Raw genomic sequence first — 19,436 nt, forward strand, 5'->3', positions numbered from 1 at the left:
TACCTTTTAATCTGACTTTTCTTGTGCAGCAAGCGGAGTATGGAAATATGTTTAGATGAATTAGACATGTTTAACCTATATCATACTGCTTCCTATCTTGAGGAGGAAGAAGTAAGAAAGGGAGAAAAAATTTTGAACACAAGATTTGAAAAGATGAATGCTGAAAACTATCTGCATGTATTTTAAAAAATAAAATACTATTTTAAAAAAAGAAAAATGGTAATTATTTGGTTGCTCTTAAAAATATAATTTGCTTTAGAGATGGTGGGATTTAATTGTTAAATAGTGCTTGCTACTTAAAAGTTGAACATCAATCCAAACCAACAATTTGAATGCTTCTTCATCTTCAAAGATATAAAGGAGAATGAGTTCTTCTAAAGGGCAATGGAATGGAAGAAAAGGAATTTGAAGTGACATGGATCAAATGGGAGACATAATCTATGTATGTTGGAATAGAATGTTAGAGGGAGAAAGAAAGGAAAATGGGAGCTATATAATTAGAGCTTAAAAATATATTAGAAGCTCTTTCTAAAGAGAACAAGGAAGGAAGTTGGTTGTATGAAGAGGAATAAACTATTTATTACCCAAAGAAAGATATAGTAGAACCACAGCAAAAAGAGATGATCTAATTAGGGTGTCAAATGCAAAAGAGATGAATATTTGCAGCTCGTCATTCTCTGCTGATGGTAGTGTCACAGGTACTATTTATCTCTGATAACAACAAAAGAGTTCTGGTCCTTCCCAGGAAGTGTATCCAGGACAATGGAAAACCTCTCAAGACTCATTGAAAAAAACAATAACTACTGATTACCAGTGATTCACATGGCAACAAATGACATGACCAAAAAAAAAAAAATCTACAAAAAGGAATGTCAACTTTTACGAACTCTTGAGCAAGAAACTAAAGACAATTTGGACAAAGGTTCTATGTTCCTCACTGAACTAAAAGTATACCAAAGAGAAATATTAATTTGGGAAGTATTGTTTAACATTGGCATTTGAGTTTTCAGACTAAGGCTTAAAATATAGGGATGACAGATTATTGGCCTCACAAAGGCCATTAAAATGTTATTTGCTAAGTCCTATGAAAACATGAAAAATGGACTGCTTCAAAGGGAGAAGATTAGAGGAGGGAGAATACTACTTAAATATGTAACTTCAAATAGAGGACATACAAACCATAACAAAGAATGGCTATTGAAATACCCAGAAGTTCATAAAGGGCAAAATCCAAGGATAAAGGCAACTAGTTGTAAAATCTGTAGTTTCGAATGCAATTAAGGCAAGAAACATAAGAAATCAGGTAAATTTGATCTCTTTGAGGCCTAATGGTATTAAACACGACTGCATTGTGGCCTTAAAAAGATGAGTTTACTTTATTCAAAACAAACAGGATAGAAAGAAAAAATAAAAGAAGGTAGGTAAGAAGATAGACACATGAATAAATCACAGAATTAGAAAAAGGAAGCATGAAAAAGAGCATTTACATGAAGGTCAGTGGAAGGAAAAACAAATGACTTTGAAAGAGGAAACAGATGAGGAGTTTGAGAAACATCACAACCTGTCAAGAGAAACAAAATAGAGACCTCGTAACTTCAATTACATAGCTGTATACAGGAGCACTCTTTGCCAAAATCAGAACAATTTTATTTTTCAAAAAGTGAAGGAATCAAGAAAGGGAAATGTTATTTTGGCTCTCTTCACTGGCAGAGACATACTGGTTGCTGGAGTGAAAATAATGAGAACCAAGGGAGAAAGAACATCCAAGAATTTACAAGGGATAAGAAAGGAAATCTAGACATAGTCTGACTTGTTCCCCAGAAATGGGGAAAGCAGATTTCAGAGGACACAAGATAGGGAGATATAAGAATCCCATAAAAATCCTACAGGTGAAGGAGTTGACCCAAGAGAGATGGAAGATGCTAAAGAATTCATTTCTGAAGACACAAAAAAATAACTCTTCCAATAATCAGGAAACAAATTATATTGAAATGAAGATCTAAATCTTCCCATTCAGAGCCCCTGAAATATCCTTGGGGATTAAGGACCTCTATTCAATATGAAGCTCTTTTTAAAAAAAATTCCTAACATCTGGTGCCCTTCCTTTTAAACTACTTTGCATTTACTTTCTTTATATTCTGTACACACACTTATTCACCTATTCACACTCATATATTTGTAGTCCCTGTGAGGATTTAGCTCCTCACAAGTAGGAGCCATTTCATTCTTTGTAGTTTTATGCTCAGTAGTTGGAACACAGCACTTTGTAAATGCTGCTTGACATTAAGCACAAGTTGGTAGAGGACTGAAGGAAAGAGGAGAGAGGAATTTTTAAAGAAGTGGAGAGTCTTCTTAGGTGAAAAAGGCATTATAATGCTGTCTGACTCCAGGAGCAACGAGTAGAAGTAATCAATGGCAAACTTAAGATTTTATATTTTAGGAACATCTTACTTGCTAACAATCAGAGTTTTTAAAATATGTAACGGGTTGTATCTTGAGAAGGGATGAAGTTTCCCCTCCTTTGCAGTTTTTAGCAAAGGTTGAATGAAGACTTTTTGATTATGTCCAAGAGGAGATTACTCTGAAGTATAAGCTGAATCAAATGATCACTGAGGTCCCTCTTTCAATTTTCAAATATTCTGTGAACCTGATTCTATGATTTTGAAGCTTATACAGGAAGAGTAACTCTTGTTTATATTAAAATTTGTAATCACTCTTCTATTTAAATATTTGCAATCATGACTCCCAGTAGCAAGCTTTCCACAAATGACATAGTTTGCTAAGAAAATGAAACCCCAGTTGATATTCAGATGGGTTTTGGGGTCAACATATCCAGAATAAAAAGCTACTATGACAACTGGAATGATTCTTAAAGATGTTATTTGTAGCTACCTGGAGGATGCATAGAGAAGGACTTGAAGGACCACAACTTGGTTTTTGGGAAAGTAAAAAAGTTTAGCCTTAGACAGTTTATTAATGGATGGACTGAAGTAGGTGAAAATCCCTGTCAACTCTGGCCATACCCTGAAACCCTTTGAATGACTTTAAATTGAAGTTTGCATAGTGTTACAAATGCTAAGGAGCTTGTTATAGATCTACCTTCACATAGGTTATACTGTTATTATATTGGCAGCTCTTAATCTCATTTAAAACCTACTTCCTTCAACTTTGCTCTATAGCTCGTATCGTCAACATTAATGCCAAGTAATACTGGTATGACTTTTAAATGATTGACTATCTGGTTAACTGTATTGGATCCCATGTTCCAGTTTCACATTTCAACTATGGCTCCATTTCCTACGACTAGATAAGCATCTCCACTAAATTCCTATTATTCCTCTTCCACTTTGCAGGAAAAAACCCAGTAACTACTTGTTTGGGGAAGTTAAATCCCTTTTATAGTACATGAAACGGAAGGACTAAAGAGATGGAAAGGACTGAAAGAACTGGTTTTTAGAAAAATTCATTTTTATAGAATTAAAAGAAAATTGACACTGTCTTAAGGAAATGGACCCTATTCTCCCTTTATTTCAAACTATTATAATCATTGATTATCCACTAAAATACTACTCCACTAGTTTACTATGGAAAGGAGATGACTTTAGATTTACAAAGTTATTCAGTTACAGGGAAATACAAGTTTCCAAATATACATAAGCACTAAATTTCTGGTTAGGTGAAATCTTGTAGCTAGGTGATACAATAGAGTGAAGGTCCAGGAATAAGAAATACACAAATTCAAAAGCTAGCTTGAACTCTTACTAGCTATATGTCACTCCTCTCTCTAAATCTCAGTTTCCTCAATTTTATGGAATTTGGGACACCAATAAGAATTTTCTCCTTGTACTAATTGTACAAATTTTGAAAAGGCTCTTAATTATGTAATAAAAAGATAAGAGAAAGAACAAAAAGCATTTTCTTCCTTTTCAAATCTAAAAGGTATTGAGCACATAGTCTTAGATTTCTATTTAAAATCCCCATAGTGCAAAACAAAACAAACAATTACCCCTATAGAAATCAAAATTTAAGTGTCATTTGATTTTATCAGTAGTTCTTAACTTGAGGATTATAGATTCAGAAGAAGATCCAGAAAATTGGTCTAGTAAAAAAAAAAAAAAAAAAAAAAACCTAGAATTTTATTTTCATTCATTTCTAAATGAAATATTCCTTCAATTAAGTTAAAATATTATTTGGAGAAAGAGTTCAAAGGCTTCACCTGAAGGCTATGACAAAAAAAAAAAAAGGTTAAAAATCCTGGTAAGATGCTCAAAAGTATTGAAGGAATAAAAGATGTTAAATAAGACACAAACATGGTAGTTTCTAAAAGACATCTGAATAGTATACAAGTCTTCTCTGTGGAGAAACAGCAAAAAAAAAAAAAAAAAAAGAAGAAGAAGAAAAAATATTCAATTCAGTAAGAAATTGAAATAAGAGTAGAAAATAGTTTTTAATAAGTTTTGTTCTTTAAATTAAAACATGTAAATATTAGGAATCCATTCTTACCCATAGGTCTGTTCCTGTCCCTGAGGTCCCTGTGGTTGGGGTGTCGGTAGGAGTCCCTGTAGTGGTGGGCAATGGCCATATCATCCAAACGATAATGCTGAGGTGGCGGTGGGGTGGGGTGAGGCAGGCCATTGGGCTGGTAAGATAAGCCATTATTTGGACTGTACCGCTGGCCTGGGCTAATAGTGCATGGCCGCTTGCTTGGATGCTCTGAGTGCAAAGGCTCTCTGTCAAAGCCATTTTCTTTGGTTCTGAAGATGGAAAAAAAAAAGTTTGTATCATAATTTACTCTAGAACCAGTGTTTTTGGACACTGCTATTGGATTCCTAGACATTCTGTTGGAGAACATTTTGCTATTTAGAATTTAAGTTCAGAATTTTAGAGGAATGGATCATCAGGGAAATCTAGGGAGAGGCCAAAATAATCATGGAAACAAAGATATTAGAGGCAATTTCACTCCTCATTTGAAGCTAACTTTCACAACTTCAATTTACTTGAATTGATAACAAAAGATCTACAATCTATATTTATCTCTGAAGGATGACATTTTCCATCAAAAGTTAAGTTTCCGGTTCTTGAGTACTAGATAGATTTGCTCTTTGACAAATCATCACTGCACAACAATAGACAGGAGTAACTTATCACCACCTAAACTTTTTTTTTTTTTAAATGAAACTTGGGCCAGATTTTCATGCAAAAATAAATTCATATATAGAACAAATTAAGCATACACAGAAAATAATAAAATAAAATAAATATAGTACATTTAATACCACAACAAAGACAAACAAAAAATTCAGAATTTCAGAGATGAAAAAAAGAACCTTAAAGGTCATCCTACCAGCCCCAAGGACCTTCCTTTCTCATGGAAGAAACTGTGACCTAAAGAAATAGAGTCATCTGCCTGCTCAAGGTCATATAACAAGTTCGTATCAAGCAAAAATGATTGACTTAGATGATCTGCTAGCTCCGTTCACTGCATATCACAGTTCTATCATACTACATTATCTCCATTCATCATTTCTTGAGATCTGTTTTTAAATGGAAAATACTACATAAACCTAAAGTAATTTTAAAATTAATATTTCTTAGTTACCTATCAAAATCATCAATGAGAGAGCTGAACAAGCTTTGGATAAGTGCTTCCTATGTGCCAGGCACTGTGTTAAGCAGAAATAAAAGGTAAAAGGCAACCGTGATTTCAAGGAGGTCACAGTCTTATATAGTAGATAACATGCAAAAATAAAATAAAATAAAATAAAACAAAAAAGCACAAGCCTATATGCTAGATGAACCTGAGATAATCAACAATGGAAAGTCAGTAGTATTAAGAAGGATCAAGAAAGACTTCTTGTAAAAGATGAGATTTTACCTGAAACTTTGAAAGAAGCCAGCAGAGTCAAGAGGCAGAGATGGGAAAGGAGGGAACAGAGGGCACTGTGAACTGCCAGTCAAAATGCCTGGTGTACGGAAATGGAGTGTGTTGTTTTGTTTCATGAATAAGAAGGCATAAGACGACTAGGTGATATCTAGACAACAAGCTAATGGATTCACCCATAAAATAAAAGATTCTTCGGGTTAGATGGTAATCTCATGGCCTAGTTAGACAAGATGAAGAAACTATTTCCCCTCCACAATGCATTAGAGATAGATGCAATTCTAAAGAGTTTGTCACTTTAGTACAGAATATACTAAACTCTTTTTCTGTGATTGTTTGCTAGGAACCTAATAGCAAAAAAGTCCTTGGTAGACCTTTGAAACCTTTTGGAATGGGATCAAAGGGCTTACATAAGTAAAGAGTATGAGAGGTATCAAAAGGATTATATAACGAACTGCTGCTCTGGAAAACCTCTGAGAAGGATCACCATCAGCTCTTCCTCTTTCAAGTTCATTTTCCTCCAAAGGCACAACAGAAACTAGGCAAAACTTTTTATAGTTTTTCAAGTTACATGTATGAAATGTGTGCAGAATAACAGCATGGTACAGTTTTTAATTCATAATGGTATGTGGTTAGAATTGACTAAATGACAGTTTTGAAGGACTGATAGATGTCAACCTGATGGGAGGTGGTATCCTGCAAGAATATATGCAGAGTCCTGTTCCATTAAAAGTGGGTTATTTTTGTTTTGTTTTGAATAGCTTAAAGAAAGACTAAAATATTACACTTATCAAATTTGCAAATGACAAGAATTCTGTTAGCTAAAAGAATGGATGACAATTAATATTCAAGAAGATTGTAATTGGCTATGAGTGAAATCTAATATCATGAAATTAAGTGGCAATACAGCTAAATTGCAATTTAAAAGTAGCAACATTACAGAAAAGTATATGTATGTTTGTGAATATATAAGTACATATACAGATATATGCAGAACAAAAGAAATCCCTTGACATCGGATATTATTTCTTTTTTTTTTAAATGTTTCATTACTGCCTGGCACAATGGATGTTTAATATTAATAAATATTTGTTTATGTCTAGGTGGGTACACATGTATATATGCACTGCTGGGAGTGGAGGTGGTTAGGGAAGAAGTTTCCAAGCAATTATTTATCAGTAAGAAGAATTCTTATGCATGGAGCATTCTTCTAAGACAGATGGGAGTTTTTTTCTATAACTTGCTGATTTAGAATTTCCTATGACAAAGAGAGATCAAGTGATTTTACCAGGATCACAGTTAATACAGGCAAAAAAATGGTTTGAAATCCTGTCAGTAAGGATTGCCTTCTTTCCTCATTATCACACTGTTCCTTTATTTATGTAGATATAAATTATATCTCAAATTTTTATATTAATTACTACATTATACTGCAATTTGTAATCTTTCCTTTTTTCCTATTCTGCAATCTCTCTATATATGGTAAACAACTATGTGAAAATAGACCAAAGATAGTAAGGTCAATGATATCTTGTTATTTAAAAAAAACATTTGTTGGGGTTTTCTTGACCGAAATGCTTAAGTGGTTTGCCATTGCCTTTTCCAGCTCATTTTACAAATTAGAAAACTGAGGCAAATAAAGTAAAATACTTGCCCAGTATTACACAGTGAGTAAGTACCTTAGACTAAATTTAGGCCATCCAGGTACTGCATTAAAAAACTAATCCACCAAAATTCTTGATTATTCAGAATTATTAGGGAGTGAAATCCTGACTAAAAGTTTTCTGCAAAATTTTATGTCTATAGTACAGTACAATAAAAACCCTAATTGTACTGTACTGTAGACATGAATGTGGAGGTAGAAATAACATGGTACAATTATTCAACAGATTATGTATACAGAGACTGGACTTCAGATACTCAATAGAGTAGTAACCACATCAAAAACGACTATTCATTCCTTCATTCAACAAATATTTGTCCAGTGGAAAACACAAAAATGAATATGGCATTCATTGCCTCTTCTCTCAGAATATTCTGAGCCAAAAGGATGTGGGTTTAAGCGCTATGTCTGACACAGACTGGGTCATTGACCCTGACAATTCATTTAATATCTCAGGGCTTTACGCCAATAGAGTAAAACTCAAACAGAAATATAGTCCATTAAATAGTGCCCTAAGGATTCCTGAAGGATGCACATTGACTTTGAAAACCACATATAACCATTATTTATATTTTGCTGTATTTTTACTTTGCTAAATATTTCTCTATTGTATTTTAATCTGGTACAAAGTATTTGGCAGCTCTACTTTAGGAAACTCTTGACAGAGTTGAATTCCCTATGTCAATGACATCACAGGTCCACTCTTTATTATTTCCCCCAAGGTGTTGAAAAGAGCTAGGTTACATAAAAGAATGGATCCAACAAAGTTGCAGTTGGGGAACGGAAGAAAGTATCACAGTCTAGCACTGCTAAAGAACTGTACAAGTAGCAATGTGAAGAAAAATATCACAGTGTGCAAACTTCACATTTGTAAATGAAAAAAGTAAGAACTAAAAAAAAAAAGTTTAAGTAATTTGGTTACTGGCAGAAAGGCAATCACAGACCTGGGATTTTAATCCAAATCCTTTGCCTTCAGATCTAGCCTTTCTTTTATTGTATCATGCTACCTTTTTGAATGATGGAGACTATTTGAAGGTTTTTAAATTAAATTAAGACTAGATGAAGGTCTTTAAATTACTTTATTTGTAAAAGGTTTTTGTATAAACAAAACCAATGCAGTCAAGATTAGAAGGGAGGCAAAAAACTGGGAAAACATTTTTTCATTCAATGTTTCTAATAAAGGAGACATTTCTAAAATATATAATTACTCAAATTTATAGGAATACAAGCCATTCCCCAACTAATAAATGTTCGTATCAAAGGATATGGACAATTTTCAGACAAAGAAATTAGAGCCATTTCTAGACATATAAAAAAAAAAAAACACTCTAAATCACTATTAACTAGAGAAATACAAATTAAAACATCTCTGAGGTACAATGTCACAACCATTCAGATTGGCTAAGATAACAAGAAAAGATGATAGATGTTGGAGGAGAGGTAGGAAAACTGGGATACTAATACATTTGTTGGTGGAGTTGTGAACTGATCCAACCATTCTGGAGAGCAATTTGGAACTATACTCAAAGGGCTATGAAACTGTGCATATCCTTTGATCCAGAAGTGTTTCTACTGGGTCTGTATCCCAAAGAAATCATGAAAAAGGGAAAAGGACCCACATGTGCAAAAATGTTTGTAGCAGCTCTTTTTGTAGGGGCAAGAAATTGGAAACTGAGTGGATGCCCATCAGTTGGAGAATGGCTGAATAAGTTATGGTTTATGAATGTTTTGGAATATTATTGTTCTAAAAGAAATGATAAGCAAGATAATTTCAAAAAAGCCTGGAAAGACTTTACCAAGAGAACATTGTACACAGTAACAACAGGATTAAATGATGATCAACTGATGAACTTGGCTCTTTTCAATAATGAGGTGATTCAAAGCAATTCCAATAGACTTGTGATAGAAAGAGCCATCTACATCCAGAGAGAACTCTATGAAGACTGAATGTGGATCACAGTATAGTATTTCACCTTTTTTAATGTTATTTGTTTATTTGTCTTTTTTTCTTATTTTTTTCCTTTTGATTTGAATTTTCTTGGTCATCATGGTAAATGTGGAAAAATGTTTAGAAGAATAGCACATTTAGTCTGTATTGGATTGCTTGCTGTCCAGCAGAGGGGGAAGTTGCGGAGGGAGGAAGAAAAATTTGGAAAACAAGATTTTGCAGAGATGAATGTTGAAAACTATTATTGCATGTATTTTGAAAAATAAAAAGCTATTATTATAGAAAAATAAATACTTTATTTGCTAATATGTAAATACAATTGTATTTCACTTTATTGTGAACCTATGAGGCTGAGGTGTATATGAAAGAATTTCTACAATGTGACCATTTTTTTTTAAATTACAAGGTGAAAAATTCAGTGTGTGAAATTATATGAATCAATCCATACTTCAGCAAGTTCATTTAAAAATAATCATAGTTCCTATAAATCTTGCCCAAAATTTAGGTTAGCTAAATTATCTTCTTTTGGAGTATAGAGAATTCATTAATTTGCAAAATTAGGGGGGAAAATTCCAATGGCAGCTTAGTAAGTATTGTTACAAATACCAAATCCCAATAATTCAAATAATATTTGCTGCTAAATAGACAGATTCTTTGTCATTTTCATCTCTTCACTTTCAGATTTATTCCTTAATCCAAGAAATTTGGAAATCTCCAGTTGGTTTTCTGTTTCTAAATGGTTCTTTAATGTAACATCAGTCATACTTGTAGGCATATTTATTTTGCTAACATGGGTATGTGTCTATAATTAACATATAAAAAGATATATAAATGCTAGCTATTAAAATTAGTACAACTTTCTCCCAAAAAAATTATGGATAAATCTTTAAAAATTCTTATTTCAACATGGTACACAATGCTTCTTCTACTAATCAGTTATACTATTTGCATATCTAAATTTCAACTAGATAAAAAGAATCAAACCTGGCTGTAACAACAGCTATCTATTTCTAGACAATTTAACATCTCTGAGCCTCAGTTGTCTCCCATGTAACATGAAATGGTAAATAAATAACCACCATTTTTAGTTATTGCAGAGAATTAATGAAATTATCCCAACATTTAAGTCTATGTAAGAAAATCAATGCGTTCAGGTATTAGAAGGGAAAGATTGTATTTAAAAACATGCATTTTTCTAATGATGTTTAATGAAGGAAATAAAAGGTTGCATTTTATGCATAAATGCATAAAATGAGCACTTATGGAAAAATATATTTAATGAAGGATTCATTGCTTATTTCAAGTAATTTGAAGTTTAATAAAAGAAAAAATTTTTCTCCTAAGTCATTGGGCATTTAGGATGATATCCTAAACAGCAAATGCAACAAAGAAGCTATGAATAAACGAAGTATTAATTACAAAATCTTTTTTTTTACCTATCGCCATAGCTCCCTTTATGCTATAGAAGTAATGGTGGGGAAGGGAGATAAGACAGAAGGAAATCCTCAATACTTTTCAGTACCCTAAGACCTGATAGAAACTTGACATGGTATACTTGGTTCTTCCACTCAACTTCCCAATCTTTATGGAAGTGAAATGATGCATTTCATGAGTCATCTCAGTGAGTAGTTTTAAAAAAGTGTTCTTAACCTCTCACCCTTACCTCTTGTGAACTTCATTAAAAAAAAAAAAAAAAAAAAAAAAAAGTTACATGCTCATGTTCTCCAGATTCTAAGGGCAAAAATAGATTCCAAAAGTAGAATGGCAAAGGGATCCAAAGAATTTACCTTTCATCTGTTTAGAAACCGTGGAAATTACATTTATATCTTAGTTATTTTTCCCATTATTTTAGACTAAGGGTCAGACAAACTTATGTTCCCTGAGAAAAGCGGTAGATTATTTCATTCTTGTTTATGTATCCCTACAACACCTAACACACAGTGAACCCTCAACAAATGTTCATAGGAATGAAAATTCTAGATTCTTTTTTTTTTCAGTTGGGGTACAATATTTTACAACTGTGCTACAAACTCAACACAGCTGCTCAAGGACCCTCCCCCCCCTTCTCCAGAGTGAATAAAAATAGATCAAATCTCATGTTTTCACACTGAGAAAATTGTTTTCATCAATGGCCCTAGAGGATTCATTTCTCCATAAATAACAATAATTGTTAAATAAAACATAAGCAGTTACTCTCCTATTTAAGGTGAGTAGAAAAACAGAAATAAATTCAATCTGCCAAAACTTTCCTCCCAAAAGCTGAAGACTAATAGATTAAATCAGCAGTCTAAGGATTGAAGCCTCCAAAGTTGTAAACAAAAATAAAGGAACACTTTTGTCCGTGACATGTCAGGAACAAATTGCCCAAATGTGTTTTCCCCTCCTCAGGTGTCAGTTTCTTCCCTCTGTCAGTGACTGACAGTTCCCAGTGTTATTGCAGAAACAGATTGATCTTTTTAATGAGCCAGTTTAATAGACTCCAAAATCTCACCGTGGCTGCTCATCCATGTCAGACCATATGCACCAACAAAACATTCAGTAAAAGGGGGAAAAAAAAAAACCTCAAAACAAAATAAAACAAACAAGCAAAGAAAAGCTTTGCTGTCAGATCCTTCTATATTCTATAAAATTTCATACTGTAGATTTGGATGTACAGATAAATAACTAGCAAAGGGAAAATGCATATGCAAACAAGATGCAGAAAATGTATGCAAAAAAATGCTGTCATGGACCATATTTTCTTGGATCTACTCAATTCCCATAAGATACAAATATATTTACACAACATGTTCTCATCATTCCTCCTCCTAACTCTGAGGGAATGGGGGAAAGAAACTCATTTAGCATCTTGTCTTCATAATATATATTTTAGAATTACATTGGATGGATTTAAGTTGAACCCAGAATATCACTATGTAAACTTTAATTTCAGTGACCACTCATATCTAAGAAAAAAAGCAATGTCAGCTTCCTTTCAACTATAAGAGAATTTTGTGTGCATAAATATTGGTATCCTTAGCTATCATTTTTTGTCAAAATCCAGTTTTAGGAGGGCTAAATAGCTGTTTAAAATTGAAGACATGTTTTAAACAGTACTATAGTATTTTGACTAACTTTTACATGTAGTTTTTGACATAAAGTCCATTACAAAGAAAGCCTACAGGGTACCTAGATGGCACAGTGGATAAAGGACTGGTCCTGAATTCAAATCTAGCCTCAGACACTTAATACTTACTACTTAATACTAACTTCAATTGTCTTGCAAAAAAAAAAAAAAGAAAAAAAGAAAAAAGAAAGAAAGAAAAAGGGGGGAAAAAGCCTAAATCTAAATTATATATCAAAAGTTCATGTTATTTATAATCATTATAGTACAGGGAAAGAATTCCAAATTATAATGCAAATTTTAGATTGTCTGCTCTGAAATGAATTCTGCTAAAAAAACACTTATACTTACTTTAGTTGACTAATAACCCATCATCTCATGATTTACACCTTTCTCAAATGTCAAACATGTTATCCCTTTTTCCAACAGAACAGTAGAATATCCATCCCAATAGAATGGATGTGCGCTAGAAGTGTTAGAAAGCTGCTGATTGAATGACCATTAGAAAAAGAGTAGTTGTTAATGATTTGATGTCAATTTGCAGAAAAGTCCCTAGAAAAGAGACAAGAATCAGTGTTTGCTCTAGGTTGTGCAACATTTATATCAATCACTTGAATAATATACCACCTATGGCATATTTATTAAAGTAAGCAGAAGCCAAAAAAACTAGATGAAATGGTAACACACAAGAAAACTCTATGTATACAAGAAGATCTTGAATGCATTATTAAGTCAAATCTTAATAAGATGAAATCTAATTGAGACATATACAAAACCTTATATCCAACTTACTCCCAAATGGTTTTTACAAATACAAGATAGGGGTGATATACCTGAAAAGGACTTTATTTGAAAAAGATCTGGGGCTTAAGAATCCAATCAACAGTAGGAGGTGGATGTAAAAAAAAAAAAAAAAAAAAAAAAAACAACTCTAATATAACAGCATTAAGCAAGGCATAGAATCCAAAACCAGTCTGGTGATAGCCCTGCTGGATTCTGTTCTAGATTTGGAATTTTGTGTTCAGTCCTAGATGCCATATTTTACAGATGTCAACTAGAGAAAGTGATCAAGATGCTGAATGTCCTAAAAATCATGCCCCTAGATGCAGAAGCTAGACATGATTGGAGAGAGAGTCTAGAGAAAAGAAAACTCAGAAAGTTCATGAGAACTATCAGCATCAAGTATTTGAGAAAAGTTATATAAAATAGGGATTACTTTTTCTGATCAGGACTACAGGGCAGAACTGAGTATTCAAAATTAAAAAAAAAAGATTTTGAGATGACAAAAGGAAAAATATCTTTTAACAACCATAGCTATCAAAAAGTGAAATGTGTTTTTCAGGAAAAAGTAAGGTCACTCTCATTATAGAAAAAAAAAAAAAAAAAAAAAAAGCCAGACGCCAACTTCTCGGATATAGTATAGCAAAGATTTTGATTCATGTTCAAGTTAGCATCTAAGAACTCATCTAATTCTGAAGCTCTCATGATTATGATGGCCATCCTTAATCTACTATCTATATGTGACTTTCTAAGTTTTAGATTAACAAAATATTTAGGGATAATCAGTCCCTCTTGGATATTACAGAAATATTGTCCTCAGTTCCTAACACTTAGCATTTTCACATATTCCATTAACCATTTTATTAAGCACTTACTACAAACACTGCTGGATTCTAAAGTTATAAAGATGTTGACTTTTCAAAGGGCTTGTAATGGAATAAAATCTAATAAGGAATGAAAAATTTAGAACTGAAGAGACTTTAGAGGTCATCTAATACAATGCTCCCACCAAGCAGTGCACAGCTAGTCTCAGATACAAGATCTGAACTGGGATTTTCTAGTTTAAAGCCTAGCTCTCCAGGTACTACACTGTTACTGCACAAGATGTAAACAATCACCATACAAAGAGCTGTGAAGAATACAAAGGAAAAGTCCAGGTAAAATAGGAAAAGGACTTTGAGGAATGACTCATACATATCATGGCAGGTGGGAGAAAAACGTTGCTTTGAAGAAGAAGTATCTAAGTAGTGTCTTAAAGAAAAAGAGGGTCTTCAATAAGTAAAGATAATGAGTTTGTACATTTTAAACAGGGGGAAATGTGCTCAATGCACATGTATGATGATATGGGATAGAACAGGAAAATAAGCAGAACAAAATAGACTTGAATTTAGTTTTTGAGTGAAAAACAAAAAATAGTTTAAGAAAGATGGCTCAAAAGATAAGTCTGAATTGGGTGTTGGAATTTTAAATACAGTCTTAATGGATATTTTCCTACATAAACAATGGGAAGCCACTAAATGTTTTTGAGTAGAGGATGGCTGTGATCAAAGTGGTAAATGGTACCAAGTTCAATATATACTCAAATTTGAGCAAGAAAATATTTGCAGAAATAAGAAACTATGAGTGACAGGAAATTAAAAATGGTTTAGAATGTCAGGTTTAGAATATGTTGAAAGTGTTCTGATAATTAATCAAGTTAAAAAAGCATTTTTCAAGAACTTATTATGTGTCATCTATTAGATTAAATACAAGGGATACAAAAAGAAAACTATTTAAAAATAAGTAAAGAAATAAGTAAACCTCAAACAAATGACTTTTAATCTCAACAGATATAACTGAAGAAAGGAGCTAATTTAAGATATTAAAGTGGTAAAAACAAAGACACATACAGAAAAAGGTAAATAGTTCAGTTTGGCAGACACATAGATTAGCAGAACAATACATATTTATGTTTCTGATCAGACACGGTGATTTTTGGAGTAAAACTTAAATTTAAAAAAAAAAAAAGTCTCAGGAATAATGACATACTCCATAAGTTTCTCTAACCCATTCTGTTTCTAGTCAGTAAAGACAAGTAAGAAAGAGAATCAACTTCTTGAATGGATAGGGTAGAATGCTGCAGAAAAGGGCCACAATATTTAGCCACAGTAATTGAAATTGTAAAAGCACTTTTTAAAAACTTTACACACCATTATACATGGTTTTGCTCATCTGTTCATCACAATAATTGCATTAGAAAAGTCTAACAGTAGTCTCTTAATTTGACAGAGGAAGAAAATAAAGGGCAGATGGAGGCTCTCTCACCAAGTCCTCAGAATTCATAAGCATCCTAACTGGGATTTAAACTCAGGTTTCTCCTAACTCTGCATTCAGTATTTTCCCCACTAGATTAAGATTACTCTACCCTCTAAGATGTTAGGGAATATAAACAGCGATTCATTATATTTTAGCTTCTTTTTAATATATTTCTTAATTTTTAATTTTAATAACAAAGAGCTTGTCCAGACCTAGGTATCAGGAGTCTGGCTCTCCCAGAACTTTTCTACCTCTGAACTTGTGATGCTATAACTGACCATATTTCTCAGACCATCCCCTTCTACGGTTCTCTTTCAGCTCCTCTCACCTGTCTGGAGTTCGCCTCTTCCCGTTTTCGTTCACATCGAGAAGCAGCTCTGAGGAATCAACAGGTGAGGTGGTGTTGGCATCCAGGAGCAGCTGTTCGTGTTGAGCGAGGTACTGGGCAGGGTTCTGTTTGGCCAATCTTGCGCAGTGCAGGAGCTCCCGTTGGAGAAGAGGGAGGTTGGCCTGCAATAGCATTTCAGAGAGAAGAGAAAGATGGGCCAGGCTGTTCCACCTGAGACCAAGCACCTGAATCCCACTGCAGACAAAGTCTGAGCTGGCTAAGCTCGAGAAACCACCTCCTCTTTTAAACATAAATTTTCAAGAGGCCAAGAACACTTGTGCCTAAGACTGTGTGAAAACATAATCGACGCTTTTACCAGCTACTTCTTCTATTCCCCAATATCCAGGACTCCAAACTACATGTAAACCCATGATGGGAACTGGAATAAGAAAAAAAAAAATACCAAAGTAGAACGAAATTTTGAAGTTATTCAAGATTACAGCACTGCCCCAGGTCACCTAATAATAAGCCATGATAGGAGTGGATATATGAAGTACTCATGTCATGTTTGAAATATAAATACATTTTTAGAAAATCTTTTGAAAAGTACTTACTATGTATCCACACACTGTTTTATGTACTGGGGATACAAATACAAAGAATGAAACAATTCATATTCTGAAAGAGCTTATATTCTAATTGATAAATAGAACGTGTGTGTGTGTGTGTGTGTGTGTGTGTGCGCAGTTTAAATATAAGGAAAATAAATACAAGGTAGTTAAAGACGGACAGTACTAGTAATTGGGGGAAAGGGGAAAGGTTTCATATGGAAGACAATGCTAAAGTTGCACCTTACAGGAAAAAAGGGATTTTATAAGGCAGAGTAAAGGAGGAATGCCTTCCAGACATGGGAGATGACCAAATGCATCAATGCTAATTCTTTTTTTAGAATTAGAATTTTTTTTAATTAAGAGACCACAAAGACTAGTTTTTTAAGTATTCAAACATAATAAATTGAGGATCCTTCAAAGATCCATTCAAAGACAACTTCCTACAGGAAGCCCCCCAATTGTTAGTGGTCTATTCTTCCAGCTTATCTGCTTAAATAAAGTTTCCCTTAGTCAAATGTATTCTTTTTCAAGACAGGGACTGTTTTCCTTCCTGTTTCTGTATTCTAACACCTTGCCCAGCACCTTGGTCATTTATTAATACGTAATAATTAATACATAAAATTGGCTATACTGAATTGGATTTTTGTAACAAAGTTTACTAATGCCTCTGATATGTGATTCAATCAAAGAAATATATTTAAAGGTCCAACATATTCTAGTGAAAAGCAAATTACTAAATTAAAATTTTAAGTTCTACAAGGATGATGTATCAGGACATGGATTATTATTCATGACAATCTCATGTACTGGTTTAAACAAAATTAAAAGTTTTCTTTCTGAGAAAACCTTTAATCCACTTGCACTTCACATATTTCAAGACAAAAAAAAAAAAGCTATATCAAAGACATAGCTAAGGAAGAGTATGAAGAATCATTAAGTGGACTTCTCCTAGTTTAAAATTTTGAGGGTGTGGGAAAACTGAGAGAAAGGTATGTGAAGCCATGTTTCCCGACAAGTAAATCAATCACTCCTTTGTATCAGGTCCACTTCAGCATAGTGGTTCTTAATAAGAAGTTAACCAACACTTTTTCTAAAAGTTCTTTAATACAGGTAAAATGATGCCCACAGATAATATCCTGATTAAGATAAAATTTCAGTTATTTTCATAGAATCTTAGATTTAGAAGACAACTCAAACCTAAATTATCCAACCTGCATCTGAAGAAGCATTTACTCATCCTCATAGGGTCACAGGGTCCCCACTTAAAAACCCCGATATGTCAATTCTGTCCCTAGATAGAAGACTCATTATTGGGAAGCTTTTCCAGGTATCAGACAAGAATCTCTCTCTCTCCTACTTTGATGTATTAGTCCTGCCCTCTATAGTTCTTCTTCCACTTAAGAGATATTCTAACTGGTCTCTCATCCTTTACTTTCCCTGGAAACAAATCAATTTTCTACACAGTGCCAAAATGACCTTCTTAAAGCATGAATCTTACTATGACACGCCCTTGCTCAAAGAATTCCAATGGCTCCCTATTACTTTCAGGATCAAATACTAAAGTCCTCTATTTGGCATTTAATGCTCTTTACAAGCTGGCCTCTTCTTATATTTCTAGTCTTCTCACACTTTCCTCCTCTCCATACTCATTACAAAACATTGCACTAGCCTATGTGCTCAGGTTTTACTTTGCTTGGCTATCTCACACTATGCACCTTCCTTTCCTCTCCCTACTAGGGCCATACCTAGACGCTTCTATTTTCTCTACTTAGCCTCAATACATAACAAGTTTCTTTTTTCAAAACTCAATTCAAACACTATCTTCTATAAGAGGATTTCTCAAACCCCACAGAATTTTCTGAGTTTACCCTTTTCCTACTTTGTTGCATCTTATACATACCCATCCATTTTATATATTGTGATCTCTATATGTCTCCTCCTGGAAAGAAGGATCACTTTTACATTTTTGGTTGTCTTTCTATCCCCAATGACTAGCAGGTATATAAAAGAGCACTTAATAAATGCTTAGTTGATTAAATGTAGTTTCTCTTCGCTAAGGTAAATATTTCCAGTTTGCTTCACCTGATCTTCTTTTGGTATAATCTCTTCCAATTATATCAGTCATCCCTTTTTTGGGTGCAGAGCACAATGAATTAATATTTCATTTGTACTATGATAGACAGAATATAGTGAGCCTATGACCTCCTTAAATGTGGTACTCACTTTTCAATACCAGAAAATGAAAGATCTATATTATCAATTTACTGAACACCCATGTGTTCTTTTCAAGGATCATAACAACTTCCATGAGACAACTCCTTAAGACCACAGCTAAGATATAAAAGCAGGTTTCCTGGCATTCGTAAGACTAAATTAGTCATAGTCATCCTTGATAGAAAAGATAATAAAATGAGTATACATTGAGGGAGGAAGATTTGACATTATGAGGAAGACCTATAAAGGTGTACAAGTTAAAGAGGCTATTATGAGAACGTAACTCATTCCACCTTATCAGTTTCCTGCCAAGGAAGTCAAGAAAAACAAACATCTCCTTCCATCCCAGGATTTCCCCTGTAATATCCAGATGCCATGTCACTGCTTAACCCATCAGAAAAGAAGCATTTTCTTCATGCAGGAAGACCTCTCTCTTGTTACAGGACAGCCAAAGAATCATCCAAAATGTCTGGCTGCCTCATGCTGTTGGCTCAAAAGCCAAGAGACAGCCTGGAACTGCTGTGCGCCAGACTCCGGCAGCTGTGAATGTCCTGGGATGGGCGCACCTGCATGCAGTGCACACCAGCTCTGGGAGCCCAGTGAAGGAAGCCCT

General features: G+C 33.7%; 1 protein-coding gene across 8 annotated transcripts in view; it reads right to left on the reverse strand.

Moving 5' to 3' along the window:
* The window catches only part of RUNX1T1 (RUNX1 partner transcriptional co-repressor 1), a 174,899-nt gene that overhangs the window by 38,515 nt on the left and 116,948 nt on the right, over nt 1-19,436 (reverse strand). For all 8 annotated transcript variants that reach the window (XM_051970836.1, XM_051970839.1, XM_051970842.1 and 5 more), the window contains 2 exons: nt 15,999-16,180; nt 4,504-4,754 (listed from right to left, as the gene is read on the reverse strand). In XM_051970836.1, coding sequence (XP_051826796.1) covers nt 4,504-4,754; nt 15,999-16,180 — 433 coding nt within the window. The remainder of the gene's footprint in view (nt 1-4,503; nt 4,755-15,998; nt 16,181-19,436) is intronic.

This window comes from Antechinus flavipes, chromosome 1, assembly GCF_016432865.1.
Source record: "Antechinus flavipes isolate AdamAnt ecotype Samford, QLD, Australia chromosome 1, AdamAnt_v2, whole genome shotgun sequence".
Taxonomy (NCBI): Eukaryota; Metazoa; Chordata; class Mammalia; order Dasyuromorphia; family Dasyuridae; genus Antechinus; species Antechinus flavipes.